Source organism: Argopecten irradians, chromosome 4, assembly GCF_041381155.1.
Source record: "Argopecten irradians isolate NY chromosome 4, Ai_NY, whole genome shotgun sequence".
NCBI lineage: Eukaryota > Metazoa > Mollusca > Bivalvia > Pectinida > Pectinidae > Argopecten > Argopecten irradians.
The window spans coordinates 37,099,108-37,116,364 of record NC_091137.1 but is presented as its reverse complement, the minus strand read 5'-3'; the positions used below and the strand labels follow the sequence as shown (position 1 = coordinate 37,116,364).

The 17,257-nt window shown below is 34.9% G+C and overlaps 2 protein-coding genes across 3 annotated transcripts in view; one reads left to right on the top strand and one right to left on the bottom strand.

The window, feature by feature from the left end:
* LOC138321537 (superkiller complex protein 2-like) overlaps positions 1-14,070 on the bottom strand; it is a 37,662-nt gene extending 23,592 nt beyond the window's left edge. Inside the window, exons 1-16 of the mRNA XM_069265285.1 lie at positions 13,955-14,070; positions 11,939-12,138; positions 11,579-11,685; positions 10,920-11,037; positions 10,232-10,349; positions 9,123-9,200; positions 8,479-8,678; positions 7,763-7,816; positions 7,132-7,269; positions 6,568-6,713; positions 6,016-6,162; positions 5,381-5,465; positions 4,858-4,964; positions 4,265-4,411; positions 3,641-3,734; positions 2,731-2,943 (exon numbers count right to left, since the gene is read on the bottom strand). Coding sequence (XP_069121386.1) covers positions 2,731-2,943; positions 3,641-3,734; positions 4,265-4,411; positions 4,858-4,964; positions 5,381-5,465; positions 6,016-6,162; positions 6,568-6,713; positions 7,132-7,269; positions 7,763-7,816; positions 8,479-8,678; positions 9,123-9,200; positions 10,232-10,349; positions 10,920-11,037; positions 11,579-11,685; positions 11,939-12,088 — 1,902 coding nt within the window. The 5' untranslated portion in view covers positions 12,089-12,138; positions 13,955-14,070. The remainder of the gene's footprint in view (positions 1-2,730; positions 2,944-3,640; positions 3,735-4,264; positions 4,412-4,857; positions 4,965-5,380; positions 5,466-6,015; positions 6,163-6,567; positions 6,714-7,131; positions 7,270-7,762; positions 7,817-8,478; positions 8,679-9,122; positions 9,201-10,231; positions 10,350-10,919; positions 11,038-11,578; positions 11,686-11,938; positions 12,139-13,954) is intronic.
* A 48-nt stretch (positions 14,071-14,118) lies between these two features.
* LOC138321533 (whirlin-like) overlaps positions 14,119-17,257 on the top strand; it is a 38,164-nt gene continuing 35,025 nt past the window's right edge. For both annotated transcript variants that reach the window (XM_069265282.1, XM_069265281.1), the window contains exons 1-2: positions 14,119-14,301; positions 16,362-17,230. In XM_069265282.1, coding sequence (XP_069121383.1) covers positions 16,382-17,230 — 849 coding nt within the window. In that variant the 5' untranslated portion in view covers positions 14,119-14,301; positions 16,362-16,381. The remainder of the gene's footprint in view (positions 14,302-16,361; positions 17,231-17,257) is intronic.

Below are 17,257 nucleotides of genomic sequence, written 5' to 3'. Positions count from 1 at the left end.
TTCTATAGTCTGTAATAATGGAAAGTCTTTCCCCATTCTATAGTGCTGTAATAATGGAAAGTCTTTCTCCATTCTATAGTGCTGTAATACATGTAATTGAAAGTCTTTAGTGCTGTATTAAAGGAAAGTCTTTCCCCATTCTATAGTGCTGTAATAATGGAAAGTCTTTCTCCATGTTATAGTGCTGTAATAATGGAAAGTCTTTCCCCATTCTATAGTGCTGTATTAAAGGAAAGTCTTTCCCCATTCTATAGTGCTGTAATAATGGAAAGTATTTCTCCATGTTATAGTGCTGTATTAAAGGAAAGTCTTTCCCCATTCTATAGTGCTGTATTAAAGGAAAGTCTTTCCCCATTCTATAGTGCTGTAATAATGGAAAGTCTTTCTCCGTTCTATATTGCTGTAATAATAGAAAGTCTTTCCCCATTCTATAGTGCTGTAATAATGGAAAGTCTTTCTCCATTCTATAATGCTGTATTAATGGAAAGTCTTTCTCCATTCTATAGTGCTGTAATACATGTAATTGAAAGTCTTTCTCCATTCTATAGTGCTGTAATAATGGAAAGTCTTTCCCCATGTTATAGTGCTGTAATAATGGAAAGTCTTTCTCCATTCTATAGTGCTGTAATAATGAATGAAAGTCTTTCCCCATGTTATAGTGCTGTATTAATGGAAAGTCTTTCTCCATTCTATAGTGCTGTAATAATGGAAAGTCTTTCCCCATTCTATAGTGCTGTAATAATGGAAAGTCTTTCCCCATTCTATAGTGCTGTAATAATGGAAAGTCTTTCCCCATTCTATAGTGCTGTAATAATGGAAAGTCTTTCTCCATTCTATAGTGCTGTAATAATGGAAAGTCTTTCTCCATTCTATAGTGCTGTAATACATGTAATTGAAAGTCTTTCTCCATTCTATAGTGCTGTAATACATGTAATTGAAAGTCTTTCCCCATTCTATAGTGCTGTAATAATAGAAAGTCTTTCTCCATTCTATAGTGCTGTATTAATGGAAAGTCTTTCCCCATTCTATAGTGCTGTAATAATGGAAAGTCTTTCCCCATTCTATAGTGCTGTAATAATGGAAAGTCTTTCTCCATGTTATAGTGCTGTAATAATGGAAAGTCTTTCTCCATTCTATAGTGCTGTAATAATGGAAAGTCTTTCCCCATTCTATAGTGCTGTATTAAAGGAAAGTCTTTCCCCATTCTATAGTGCTGTAATAATGGAAAGTCTTTCCCCATGTTATAGTGCTGTATTAATGGAAAGTCTTTCTCCATTCTATAGTGCTGTAATAATGGAAAGTCTTTCCCCATGTTATAGTGCTGTATTAAAGGAAAGTCTTTCTCCATTCTATAGTGCTGTATTAAAGGAAAGTCTTTCCCCATTCTATTCTTATTCTATAGTGCTGTAATAATGGAAAGTCTTTCCCCATGTTATAGTGCTGTATTAATGGAAAGTCTTTCTCCATTCTATTGTGCTATCTTCCTAAAGCATATACTACAAATGTCATCACATAGCATACTCCACTAAGTCATATTTCACAGCAAAATTGTTAAGACTGGAATATCATTAAAGATGCTCCACCGCCGACAGACCAAAAATGATATTCATCATTTGAACAATAATTGGTGTTTAATCGTGTATATAATAGTCTAATTGACACAAAAAATAATATAAGATAATTTACTTTGCCTTTGGTACATGCGCATTCAGTAGTTCATTTCATATAGGATATAGTGGTACGGATTTTTTTCGGGATGCAATTAATTATTTTTCATATTTTTAACTTGAAGTAAAATTAGAAGCTCAAACTTTTCAATTGTGGTAATGGTGTAAAGTGAGTAACTTTTGTAACTGAAGAAAAGTAGTAAATCGTCTGCTCCTGTTTTTAATAGTGAAAAAATACCATTTGTCAGCGGTGGAGCATCTTTAAAGAAAATCATGGCACTTGAAAGGATTATGATGATAAACACAGTTCAGAAACTCAATATTAGCCTTCAATCACCTTTTACTAATAAGTTATTCTAGACATCTTAAAACAAAGGTCACTACATGCTACCTGTGGCAGTTTTTTGTCTGCAATAAGTTATTCTAGACATCTTAAAACAAAGGTCACTACATGCTACCTGTGGCAGTTTTTTGTCTGCAATAAGTTATTCTAGACATCTTAAAACAAAGGTCACTACATGCTACCTGTGGCAGTTTTTTGTCTGCAAAATAAGTTATTCTAGACATCTTAAAACAAAGGTCACTACATGCTACCTGTGGCAGTTTTTTGTCTGCAATAAGTTATTCTAGACATCTTAAAACAAAGGTCACTACATGCTACCTGTGGCAGTTTTTTGTCTGCAATAAGTTATTCTAGACATCTTAAAACAAAGGTCACTACATGCTACCTGTGGCAGTTTTTTGTCTGCAATAAGTTATTCTAGACATCTTAAAACAAAGGTCACTACATGCTACCTGTGGCAGTTTTTTGTCTGCAATAAGTTATTCTAGACATCTTAAAACAAAGGTCACTACATGCTACCTGTGGCAGTTTTTTGTCTGCAATAAGTTATTCTAGACATCTTAAAACAAAGGTCACTACATGCTACCTGTGGCAGTTTTTTGTCTGCAATAAGTTATTCTAGAGATCTTAAAACAAAGGTCACTACATGCTACCTGTGGCAGTTTTTTGTCTGCAATAAGTTATTCTAGACATCTTAAAACAAAGGTCACTACATGCTACCTGTGGCAGTTTTTTGTCTGGATCCTTTAATCTTGTGATAGACTTATGGAAGAAGATGTGGATCGTGCTCTTTTCCTTCTGCGTAGTGAGATCGAGGCTGTGTAAATTGTTCACATTGTCTTCAATCTTTTTCTTAGAAAACGTGAAGGCAACAACTGGAAGCTTATCTTTCTTCTTTAACATGTCAATGACAGAAATCCAAATGTTCTTATCCTGTAATAAAAATTAATATTTCATACATCAACATCTATGAAAAGCTTGAAAAATACAATAATCTGACAACAGATCCAATGTTTCAATTGTACCTGGTTTAGTTTCCCCACATACTGTATTGTTGTGCTCGTTAGGCCATGCCTTTTGACCTATTACTGTAAACAAATTTTCTTTCGCAGCTACTAAGTTTTGCAATTTCCATTTCAAAACAAGTTTGCAAAAACATTCACAGATTTAAAATTTTGTTCAGAAATTACTATCAAACTCAATACGTAAATGTTAATCGCAAAGATAAACTTTCGTGAATTTACTAGGATCGTAAAATTCGCGAAAGTAAATCACACGCGGAAGAAAGTTGGTTTACATTATTAGCTAGAGTCGTTTACCAACAAACACGACAATGTACCTAAAGTGGCAGTGAACTGTGCAAGGTAATACTCTAGCTAAATCGTCAACAAGGAGACCGGCATGACAGTAATATTGTTTTGATATTTACAATGAGACTGCTCTCATTTACCAAAATGGCAAAGTATTGATACCCTTTGGAAAAGATACCTGGAATTGTGAAGTTTCATTGCCTTATCCATGCAAAAGAACTAGCATCTGTAATCTTGTTAAAATTAGATTTTGTGATATGAGGAAACTTTAATATAGCCTGTAAAAACTTTACAAATATAGACGTCACTGCTCTAGTTACCTGATTTGGATGTGCTCCTCTTGTTCCTTTGGCCCCAAAGTTCTGAGAACTTTTACTTGCCCTTTCTTTCTTGGCTTCTAAAGCTTTGCTATAGCTATAAGGATAGAGCAATCATTAAGATATGGCACAGATGAAATTGTCTCATCAGCTTTTAATTTTGAATATATAAATCTAAGACGAATCTGGAAAAAGAATATTCATTTCAAAAAGAAAATTAAAAGTTTAAGAGTTGTGTCATCTCATCTTTCATAGCATTGTCATTATAGTGCATGGTAGTTATTTTAACTTGTTTATCCCTATACAACTTGACTAAACAGCAAAAAGAACTTCTATTGTTAGCATGAAGTATTGATGTTTTACAGTGTAACTATCTAAACTGCATGTCATCGGAACCAGCCCATTTGGTCGGTATAGCCAGGTTTCCGAATTAACAGGTTTTAATTAGTAAAAATGTTTTAAATTAACTTGTCTCAACTGGATGTCATTGGAACCAGTTTATTTTCCAAATTATACAGGTTTTAATTATTATAAATTATGAAGGAAATGATATGATATTGTGCCAGAATATACAGGTATCCTGATAAGACAAGGGCCAGTTTGGACAAGTTATAGAATACTCTTTACCCATTGGTGAGGAATGTTTTCTTGTGGTCCACCAGAAGGAACAGTTGATCACTGGTCTTCCCACTGTTACCAGTGTATAGGAAGTGTTCTAGAGGGACGGGGCGCTTCGGTGTACTGATCACATATATCTTCTTCCTCTTGGTCCGACTGGAACACAACTCTTATAATTACCATCAGATCAAAGTCGGCTCTTTAGGATAGTCAAAACATTTTCAAAAATTTAAATTTTATGATCTAATAATTTTTATTCCTATTTTTATTTTCCATGAATTGAATCATGAAAACATAATTCGAGTAAAATTATTGTCTATATGGTATAAACATGTTGTTAATATATCTGAAGAAGCAGCCATTTTTCTGTATACTCTTCATTTTGTGAAAGGTTAATTGTTCATAACCTCCTTATATTATAGTGATAAATAAAGTGCTGAATAACCGTACATGATATAATAATTTTGAAATAGTTGCTATTACATAATTGGGAAAATGGTGCTAGGTGTGAAACATCTGATTCAGTATATCTGGTAAATACATTGGAAAATTTATAGGCAAACTCATATTTTTACTGGCAATTTTATAAAAGTCTATTTTACCCGATCCAGTCCGCGAATTCTATAGTGTTGGGGACTGTAGCACTGAGGAGAATGATATTGACATGTTTAGGGAGCATAATTAGGACCTCCTCCCAGACCACGCCTCTCTGTAAAAACAAATAAACAATCAATGTGTACAACTGATTAGGTTACACCATATTATGCAACACCGTTTGTGAATAAAGAAACAATAAAATGAGTGCAACCAAACCCTGGCAAAATATTCATAATTTAGCCCAACAATTGATAATTTCATTGTTTCAGGCACATAATCCTTATCAAGGGATACAATACTATTCAACTACTTACAGACAATGAAAGATTTCCTGGACTTTTTAATTGTGACCAGCTATCTCTTGTATACAAATTTCACAACTCTAACCTTATCTAACCTTTTCAATTATAACTATTATAATCTGTATCATCACTTCTTACTACTGTGATTACCTTATAAATCACTTTAATATCAACTAAAGCAAAATATAACGGCATAATAGATTAAAAGAAGCATCAGAAAACTTACATCAGCATCGTTAATATAATGGACCTCGTCAAATATCACCCATTCAAGGTCTCGGATTACATCTGAACCATTATACAGCATTGATCTGTAGGTTAAACATCAAAAAAGAGGTCAGATTAAAGAAGCACCGAAACACTTATCAGAGAACATTGACGAAAAGCCAGAAATGTTTACAATAATACATGCTTCTGTTTTCATATTATATTGGTGCAACATATTTGAACAGAATAGATCTTAGTGGGTAAAACTTCAGAGCCAGTGTTCAAAGTAATCTGTTAATAGGTACCCAAGCATTAAAATTGACTTTTCCTGTATAGCTTGTTATTTAGGCAGGTAAAAACATTTCATGATTCAGCTAAACTCAAGAAAATGATATTTTCAAAATTTTGTGTTTTTTTTTAATTTTCACGATTTGGCTTTCAAGGTATAAATTATTCAATCGTTTTTCAATATTTTGCAGATTAAATTTTCACAACTACAGCAATGCCCTGCAAAATCGCGAAAATATCATCCCCACAAAGACAGCCAGCTATATATACTGTAATTTGTTTTATAATATTTAATAAGGCACTAGCTACTTATTAAAGTAACATAACAAAAGGTAACAACCTATTGATACTAGGTGTGTTTGTTACCTGAGGATTTCCGTGGTCATGATAAGACACGATGCCGTCTGATTCATCTGAACATCTCCTGTGATGAGTCCCACGTCTGTAAATGTCTGCTTAAAGTCTCGGTACTTTTGATTGGACAGTGCTTTAATAGGGGACGTATAAATTGTCCTGGAATGGAACGAAAATAGTAATATCTGAACAGCCAGTTCCATTATGACCAAAAGTTGTTATATCACAGTTTTTTTTATACCTATCAAGTGGCTTTAAAGTAATATTTTGGCAATGAGCAAATTGAAGGAATCTATACCCCCCCCCCCCCCCACTTTTAAAATATGGGATGTATAATTGCATGTTTAATGTGATGGCCTGTCAAAGTATTCCAATGATAAATATACTGGTCATATTTCAGTGAAATTGCACAATATACAGTGGTTACTTCAAACCAAAAAACCCAGTTACATAATTTATGCATATGAATCTACAGATTAAGTGTTACCAATGCAATCTAGGAGATGTTCTGCAAAACATACGATCTGTGTATATTTCATATTGAATTTTTTTTAAAATTTTTACCTGGTCATATGTTTTAGGGACAAGGCGATGGCGTACTCCGCCACGACAGTCTTGCCTGCGGACGTGTGGGCTGCTACAAACACACTGTCATGTTCCTCTAGGTGGAGAATAGCCTGTTTCTGGAAGACGTCCAGCTCAAATGGCCACTGTCATAGTCAAACAGTACTGGTTAATAGGAATCTCTGACCATTTCAACATAATATTAGACATTCCACATAAAGACTTAATATCATATTGTAAGTCTTTCATTTTTAATTAGATGAACATAATTCTGTGTTTAAGAGTTCAAGAATTTACTTTAGAAAATCTCAATGTAACAATATATCTGTTTAAGTTTATTAGACAGCCAATGTCAAAATTAGTGAAATTAATAGTATTAGAAATCACAAAGTATCATCTGAGGCTAAAGTAGGGAAAATACCATACCACTTTTTATTTCGTCGGCCTGAGATATTTTGGTAAGTGAATTATACAATTAGTTTTCATCTAAATTCGGAAAATAAAATTCCTGTTTATCAGTCACTCAATAAAAAGGACAACCTATTTTTCAAGTATCTGACTTACTTTGTATGCCATGTCTGGGATGCGTTTGTAGAAGTCCTCTACTGGAGCGTCAATATCTACATTAACTGCCCATTCTTCTTTAGCAACGGCCTTGACCTTTTCAGTGACTTTCTCTGGTTCTAGGCCTCTGTCGGTTTTCTATTGTTGTTAACAGATACAAATACAATGTACAATTGGATTAAAACAGGGAACACTAGCCAGATGCTATGCTGATTGAAGTATCTGGTCACCAAAGATCAACTCAGTCCAATTCTGCTACATAGGATTAAATAAACGATGACTATTTACTACCTCTTTAAGATTTAGTCAAAACATATATATATGAATTTTCAGCATGATTACAGCACACACAGCAGCATGGTTTCAGCATATGTTGAAAATGCAGTACATGCTGAAAATTGGTGAGGGATATCACTGATCTTAAACAATTTAGCAAAGCTCCAACCAACTGAATAGTTTTAAAATATCCTTGCCAATCACAATTTAAAGCCATTTTCGAATGTTCTATGGCGAATTTACACATCATTATACCAAAGATATTTCTTATCCTGCCCTTACCTTTATATAGCACAGAAGAAGAATAAAAGCACATAGAAATGAAGTCTTTCACTAGAAAATATCAGAATCATACCTGTACTAAGTTTTCTAAGCTCTCACTTTTCTTAATCTCTACAGTGACTGGTTTCTGTAATTGAATACAAAGATATTAGTGAATGGGTATTATGATTTACTATACACCAACTTATTTCCAAATGCGATTTATTTTTGTGATTTATTATAAAATGAACCATATTTTATAACATAGAATGTTTGTGAGTACTTTCTTTTGTGGTTTGGGGCTTTCAAATTATTTCGTTGTAAGAAATTTAAGTACTCACAAAGATACAATTAAAAGAACTAAAAATAAAACTACCCTAAAACATGTCCATGGACATTTCAGTATGTCAATCATTTAAAGTGAATAGTCGGGCAAAGAAAACCAGTCTAAATGCGTTCATTGGTCTTCAAAAAGTTCTCACATATTAATACGACGGTCAAGTTCTGCTTAGTTTCCCAGTTCTGGCCATTTAAGTAAAGAAAAGTTGAAAGCATTGAAAGCGAGGCTGCGTGGAAATGTAACCACGGACATAGTGAGCTGGGAGGACGTTTTAGAATTCCCATACTTTAAATTAATGTCTTCGTACGCAGACAGATTTTGACGAGAGATTTTATTTTTCCATTTCATAAGAAATTATACTGGATACGTACATTCACACCATTTTTACCGACTTTAGCCATCCTTGCCCGACTGTTCACTTTAAGTTCATTTCATGTCAAAATCAGAATTTTATGTAATGTAAAATTTACCTCTTGTAGCTCCTCTGTTTCTTCCTCATCTTCAGCCTCACCAAGGTCAAGGTCATCTATATCCTGGGCCAGGATGTCTGCCAGGTTGATTACAGAATGTGGGCTGTTTGATTGGTCAGTTGTACTCTTGACCTTTGAACTTGTTTCACTTTTGGCAAACGTCATTCTCGATCTCATCCCTGGAGCAACTGTCTGTAGATCTGTTGAAAGAAATGGACACATTAAAGAAACAAAACCTTATCCATTTAAGGTTTAAGACTCTGTTTATACTAATGAATTTTTGTATGCCTATATATCACTTCTTAGATGTACAAAAACATGACTTAGTTGATATAAAGTATCTACGCATCTGTCTTAACCTTAGATATCACTGTTGACTCGTAGATTGTTGTGTTGTTTATCAATTTTGGCAAAATATGTAAAAAGTTGTACATTTTTTTGTTGCAAGTCCACAGGATTCAACTTTACACAGGCATATTACACATCGAGTCCTTTTAAATGCTAGTATAAATGTCATTGTCAAAAGTATTACAAAATTTCAACAATTCCACCAAAATATTTGATACAAGTACATTTTGGCTCATCGGACCATGCTTTCCCAAAGGTTTAAGTGTTTTAGTCAAAAATAGCTCAAATCAATTCACCTGATTCTAGATTCAGATCAGAGTTCATCTCAACATTTTCTTCAGTTGTTTTCCCTAGCTCTGGTTCGTCTAGTCCTCCTTCAAACAAAAGTGAAACAAACAATAAATGTCCACAAAACTTGGTTTTCAATTCAGTTCTCATGTATATTAAAGCATAAATTAATAGAATATGTACAATGTTTTGCAGCAGACACATCATACTGCGCAGATCAAATTGAAGCAATAAAGCAATAAATGAGATAGTAGCTTAATATACATGTATATTATTGGTTATTAACAAGATGTCATGCAGGCTAGCTAAAAGTTGAAGATGTCTGACAATCTATAACTAGTCTGCTGTAGATGTAGGTAAAAAAGGAATTCTAGTGTGTTAAGTATAGGTCCAGATAAGAATCAGGCGGCTAGTGTGTAAATGGTGATACATGCTATACGACCAAATTCAAATTTAAGTGCTTTTTATTATGAAGAAATGTGAATAAAAAAGGGGACAAATATTGTTTTTAGCCCAAAATATTTTTTCATGAAGAAACAGTGTTGTTAATTCCGAGATTTACAGAGGGATGTCCCATAGGAATCTATAGTAAAGCATTTGTGTTTGAACGAGTTTTTCAAAAAATCTGCAATCATCATCATGTTTTTGAATTAAATTAATTAAAAGACAAAGTCCAAAAGTTTTAAACTAAAAAATAAAAAGTTTTGATAATTTAGACCGATTGCTGAAGAATCACATATAGGCGTGTCTGGTATCTAATCATTTTGTAACACATGTGATCAATGAAATGGAATATGCAGTGTCTTTCCCCTACAGTTTATCTAGCTAGAATGTAATATTAACTCATTCACCCCTGAAAATTCACAATGAACTGGTCTTATCTCTGATTTAGAAAAGCCTTTAGCTTAATGAGACGTCAATTATGAATGGGTTAAAAACATGGATATCTTGATATTCATCTAAATACCAGCTGGCTAGAATGGAAAATAACACATGTTTACAGGGACATCCTGAATGAGACTTACCTGCATGGCAACAGCTACCATATCTTGAAATGGGACTTACCTGGCGAGAATGGAAATGGGACTTACCTGGCCAGAATGGAAATGGAACTTACCTGGCCAGAATGGAATATTAAGTGTGTTGCCACGGACATCCTGAGATGGGGGTCCAGCTGGTGCCCGTTTAAGTGACAGAGACGTTTTACCAGTACTCCCTGTATCGGGCAAATACTCCTGTGAATATAATAGCAAAATGTTTGGTCATTTTTCAAGACTGTTGGACCATCTGGACAAAAGCAGGGTCATTTCTACAACAATCCAGTCTTTGCTGGACTTATCAGTACAAAAGTACTTGTAGGTCAAAGAATTTTGATAATAAAAAAGAAATTATCTAAAAGACTAAAGAAAATACAGGATGACTAGCACAAAGACGGCGACCTATAATAATGTTAATTATTGACATCCTATTTTGCCTGTCTACTGTAAACTTTGGTACTGCTTGAATGTGATATTTTGCATGTTGATATTTTCACTAGTTCAGATTTCAGACTGTTTGCAATATAATGATTTCCGTGCAATGCAATTATAGTCAATTAAGCACATGTCAATATATTTATGTGTTAATCAGTTTATTCTTGGGTATACATTTGTGGAAATTTATTTATATATATATACAAATGGCAATAAAATAAGGGAAAATGTCCATACTATTTCACCTTTACAGTATTTGGTAAGCTATAATAGTATTATAGTATCAAAATTGACACAGCAAATATTTATATCCATGCATGTTAAAATGCTGACCTCCTTGTATCCTAACAGCTGACCGGTAGTGGGGTTTCTCTCTACTTGTATGGTGGTCTGGAGTGGACACAGGTCAACCGAGTATAGATTGTCCGGACAACTCTCCCTTGGCCAGAATCTGTTGTCAAATACAGACAGCATTAATAGTAGTAGTCTTCTATTAGTGAAAAACATTTTTTCTAATTGTGTATTGCTGTATCATGTTTACCTGTTTAGTAGCAATGTATTTTTTCATTTTCAATTCTTTGGTAATTATTTATTTGGAAGTATATTCTATATCATATGAATTTTGTTTTATGTGTGTCTTGATAAAGGGGCGGACTGCTATAAAAATTAAACAATCCATATTGTCTGAAGGGTTAGAATTATTTCCTTGCCCCATATTTACTATTTGAAGTAATTTTTATCCTACTAACAGACATTTGTAAGGTTTCTGTGATCAAGCTGGCATTTTCACTAACTGTTACATCACTAATATACACACTGAGTTTTTAAAATGAAATATCTTTTACAGCCAATGAAAAATATTACATATTCAACTGTTTATATCTGTGGTTGGCTATATGTCAAACAGAAGGTAATATTAGACTTTATATGACTGTTCCATGACCTTTGGACCAGGTAAATGCTATGAAAGTTATCTATATAGAAATTTATACTTTTGTGATTTTGCTGTGTCATGTATGGGGAGTTTCTCTGGACATGTGATGTATCGTTCCACATCTGTTCTCCAGTCCGGTAGTACAGGGGGAAGTCCAACAGGGAGCTGAAGGGTAAAGGTCAACTTGATAATTAATTCCTTAACGAAGAATTTTTTTTGTAATTAAATCATTTAATTTCTTGTTCATTTTTTAAGTCTATTATATTTCTGCTAAAAAACTTAATTGACCACTGATCAAATTGAAATATAATTAATTAACTGACCATATGAAAATTAAAATACTTAAAACATCTTTATCATTTTTAAATAGAAGAGATTCCTTAATAAAATATTATTTTACAACTTGAAGATAGTCTACAGTTAACTTACTGTCTTTTTTAGGCCAGGCATGATTCAGTTTTACTGCACGGTTGTCTCTGACAGCAGCTGTTACACTCCCATAACACCCTGTTTCAATGAGCTCAAAGTCCAAGACATCTTGTTGACCTGAAGACTCTGGACTGTCCATCACTGTCCTGTATCAGTAGTCTCCCTTATATTTATCATGTCAGTGTATAACTGAAAAAGATTGTAATATGCAGTAAAATTCTTTGGAAACCCGTTGTGGTATTTTGATAATTAATGAAAATATAGTGGAATTGGACTGGATCAATCATAGATATGTAACAGAAGAGGAGAAAATTTAGTGGTAAAATCAGAATTCGAACCCCAGACCTCTGAATACTAGCCAGATGCTCTACCAATTGAGCTACGTTATCTGGTCACCGATGATTGACCCAGTCCAATCCTGCTATAGATAGCTCAATTGGTAGAGCATCACTACATCAGGATAAGTATTCGGAAGTTCCAGGTTCGAGCCCCATTCTTCTTCTGTTACAATTTACCCAATAATATAATAATTTCCAACTTTTCTTTTTATCTTTAGGCCCCCTTTTCATAATAAAGTTTGATGAAAATAATATTTATATATATAATGAATTTTTATTTGTTTTCATAATAAATCTGACTTTCTGATTAGCAGGTTCCTTTTCTTCATACTATGAATAAAAAATCTGAGAATGGAGTGTAGAAGAACAGGGAAAATACACATTCCTGTCGAGTGCCCCGATCAGGAATCGAACCCTGGTCTCCGGCGTGGAAATCTACGGCTCTACCGACTGAGCCAAAGAAGCATGCTCCGTTAGCTGAGTGACAGAGACAGTATTTAACACTATGTACAAGTCACACCGACCCGCTCCTTTTACACTACTCCCCCTGTTTTTCTGAGATTTCCTAAATCTCAACCCGAGACTCTTTAACCACCTTCCATGGGTTATTTAGTTGGGCGCCAATGTAGAAGAACAGGGAAAATACACATTCCTGTCGAGTGCCCTGACCAGGAATCGAACCCGGGTCTCTGGCGTGGAAATCTACGCTCTACCGACTGAGCCAAAGAAGCATGCTCCGTCAGCTGAGTGACAGAGACCATATTTAACACTATGTACAAGTCACACCGACCCCGCTCCTTTTACACTACTCCCCTGTTTTTCTTGATTCCTAAATCTCAACCCGAGACTCTTTAACCACCTTCCATGGGTTATTTAGTTGGGCGCCAATGTAGAAGAACTGGGAAAATACACATTCCTGTCGAGTGCCCTGACCAGGAATCGAACCCAGGTCTCTGGCGTGGAAATCTACGGCTCTACCGACTGAGCCAAAGAAGCATGCTCCGTCAGCTGAGTGACAGAGACCATATTAAACACTATGTACAAGTCACACCGACCCGCTCCTTTTACAGGAGCAAAAACCCGACGTTATTATGATGTCACAATAGAGACATCAATGTTGCGTATTGATTTAGAAAAAATAATCCATTGGAAAATCAATGGAATTATACTTTTAAACGTATTTTATGTTATCAAGTAGTCTGAAATATTAATCAGAAACATTGATGTCACTATTTTCTAACTTCATGGCTATGAAATAAATTTTGTTTCCAAACTGGAAATATAACTTGCATCTTTGTACAAGCCCCTCTATGTCAAAAACAAATTTATGAACAAGACATTTTACCGTACATGGATAACAAATTAAATTTCAGCCGTCTACATGCAGTGTAGCTACTGTTGTAGCGGAAAAGATATCACCTTCTGACTGTCAGTCAGAGGGTGATATCTTTTCCGCTACAACAGTAGCTACATGCAGTGTAGATGTACAGTGGTCTGTTACCAACAGACTATTTGGCTAGGAAACATGTCATTGTACCCTCATTATGAGGAACGGTTGTGTTTGTCACCTTAAGTTTTCTCTGTATTCGTGTAACATATTTCTTTTGCTTAACTCGGGTAAAACATTTTAAAGAAACACAGAATACATAACGGTTTTAGTTACCCACGTCTCTACTTTCAGTTTACACTTCAGCTTACACGGGAATACTCAGATCACTAGGATGTTTGAATTGTAATGGAATCGATAGCCTCTGACAAACGTTTACACGAGGGACACGACATCCGGTAAAGGTATTTGAGTGTGCGCGCGAAATTTCCAATTTCCTGTATAAACAAACTCATGAATCTTGAATGAGAAGAACCTAGAATAGAACAAGAAGGAATTGTAACAATACTCAACGATGGATGAGCGTGAAACTGAACAAAAATGTGCATTTTTGCCGTACCTTTTATACACACTTAACCTTATGGAATGACATTAATTTTGTGAATTAGAAAATATTGGATTTCGGAGGTGAGTAAATGAAGATATTTGCAAAAACTAGAGGCTGAGTGCATGGACTTGTACAGTTGTAGGTGTATGTGTTAGGTGTGACTTTTAACATATAGGCATGTAGTACATTGTAGATGGTAGATGCGTGTATATCACCTAATGATACCTAAATTTGATATGTGATGATGCTTTAAATTATTCAAACTTTAATATATACATTGTATAATTGTATGTATGTACTCCAACAATGTTAGAGGTTAGTTTTTTAACATTGCGTCGTGTGTCGCATACCCAACCAATGAAGTCAGAGTGTAATAAGTCCTTATACACGTGTAGGGTTAGTATGTATGCAGAATTAATTTGTTTTTCTGATACCATTTATATTACTAGGTAGTTCAACGGTAGAGAATTTGGCTAGTGTTCCAAGGTCCCAGGTTGGAATCTCAGTTTGGCCGCTACATTTTCTCCTCTCCTGTTACATATAAATGGAGCGGGTTGGTGTGGTTTGTCCATACATGTACATTATGTAGTGTACTAAATACGGTCTGTCACTCAGCTGACAGAGCATGCTTCTTTGGCTCTGATTCGGTAGAGTCATAATTTTTCACACAAGAGATCCAGGTCTTCTTCTTCTTCCAATTTTAGGAGTAGATTCAAAGGATTGAACACAGACTGAGTAAGTTATGGATTGTATCCAGCAGTGGCAGACCTGGTCAGGTCGCTCGACAGGAATTTGTATTTTTCACATGTTCTTCATGTGTTATCAAATACTTGTTGATTGTGTTTATTGGTTTAACCCACATACTCTGGATTAAAAATGTCACTGTATTTGTATATGCAGTACAATAAGAGTATATTTGTGTTTGTAACAGTATAATGAATATGGAACAGACCCAAAACTCCTTTTGAAATTCCTCTGTAAGACTGATTTCTTAGTACATGGATGTATAATTGATATGCAAAAATTGTAAATATTGTCTTGGCTTGGTACATGTACCTACAATCAAATATCTCTGAATATATGAATTTATAAATTGGATTTCCGCAATAACAACATACTGTATAAACTTAAATTAACTTATCTTACATTAAATGTGGAAGAAGACATACAATTGATGCAAATCTCTTGGTTGTATGCTTTGGGTCTTGGAGTATGACAAAAAACATGGGAGCCCAAAGAAAAAAACTTTTGTTTGAACAGGACCCTCTCTCTTTTGATGTCTGTTATAGGGGTAAATACCTGGCTGTCAAGGTGAATGGTTTTAATTTCAATAGGGGTAACTCCAAAACCTAAAATGTTCAGAAGAGCAGAGAAAACAGTCGAACTGCACATCCTTGTCAAGTGCCAAAAAAGCTTGCTCTGTCAGCTGAGTGACAGAGATAATATAGCACTACAAACCACATCAATTCATTCATTTTACAAGTTAATTACTCTCTGTGTTTCTTGTGATTTCTTAAATCTCAACTTGAGACTCCAAAACTGTCTTTCATTAGTTAATTATCTTGGCATCAATATAAATAGGGAAAATACACATTCCTGTTGAGTGCTCTGGTTATGAATCCAAACTAGGTCTCTGTGGAATGATAAACCAACGGTTCTTCTGGCTGAGTCATATCTTAAAATAACATTCCATGCTCTGTCAACTGAGTGAAAGAGACTTAACCCTATGTACAAATGACATCAAACTGATCCTTTGACAGATTAATGCTCTGACATTTCTATTCATCACCAAATGACTATATAGTTTGCAACATTTCTCTTTCTTTTTTCTCAATTGTTTGTCTGTCAAGAACCCAATTATATACAGTTACAAAATTTACAATAATTGAATGTAATGTAAAATCTATTGGCATGTTGATTTATATATAGGACCTACCATATTAATACTAGATATGGTTTTATGCCATTTAAATGTTTTTGTATTTCAATATTATTTTAAACTGATGTTTTCTAATAAACGGCCAATTTCAATTCAAACTTTGATTGTTCAATTGTTTTTTCTGGTTCAACAAGCTTGCCTTGTCTGAAGTTTACTAAGGTCATGTATAGCATACTAACATTGTTTTCTTCTTGATTTCAGAGACTTGTGAATTCTGCAACATGTCACATCTCCAAGGTCCCAGGTCCATACAGAGCTCAAGGCACAGATCACTCTCGGTAAATGTCCGTCGTCTTCAGGAGGCCTTAAATGGCATTCTAGAGGAAGATGAGAGAACATTATTTGTAGGAGCTCTAAACGACTACCACACTCATCGAGATGTTGAAGTATTTGTCAGGAGACTTAAGGCTATCCTCAACACACAGTCCAAACGACAGCTACTTGCACTCATTCGGAAGGTTATGCCATCAGCGGATGTTGAGGCATTCGACAGTTTGACAGGAAATGGTAAAACACAAAAGTCACTTTCTCATAAATCTCGCCATGCTCCGAGAAATACTCATGTTTCAAGCTCATCAGAACAATATCCACAAGTGACGTTTTCTTCAAAGCCTCGTCGAAAACCTCGACCGAGTTTGTCAAGGAGCACAAAATCAGAAAAATCTACCAAGAAAAAACCAACAAAAAGTGTTTTCGGTGGAAAATTGAAATCCGAACATACCATGAAATCAGGATCAGCTAGGAGTGCGCCGGTGTCGATTTTACATAATAGGGGCGAGATAAACAACAGCATTAAAAGTACGAGGATTTCTAAGGCAGGATCTGGGTCCATGGTGTCCCTTACTCCACAACCTAACGAGGTTATCCGAGTAAATCTTGGCCAGCCCCCTAACCCAGAGGAGGGGTTTGGCTTCAGTATCCGAGGAGGATCAGAGTATGGACTTGGGATTTACATCTCTAAGGTGGATGGACGGAGTGTTGCAGACAAACAAGGCCTACAACCGGGTGATATGATTATGGAGGTCAACGACATTACATTCAAGAAAATCGCTCATGATGAAGCTGTTAAGGTAATACAAACTTTTTCTTAATTTCTT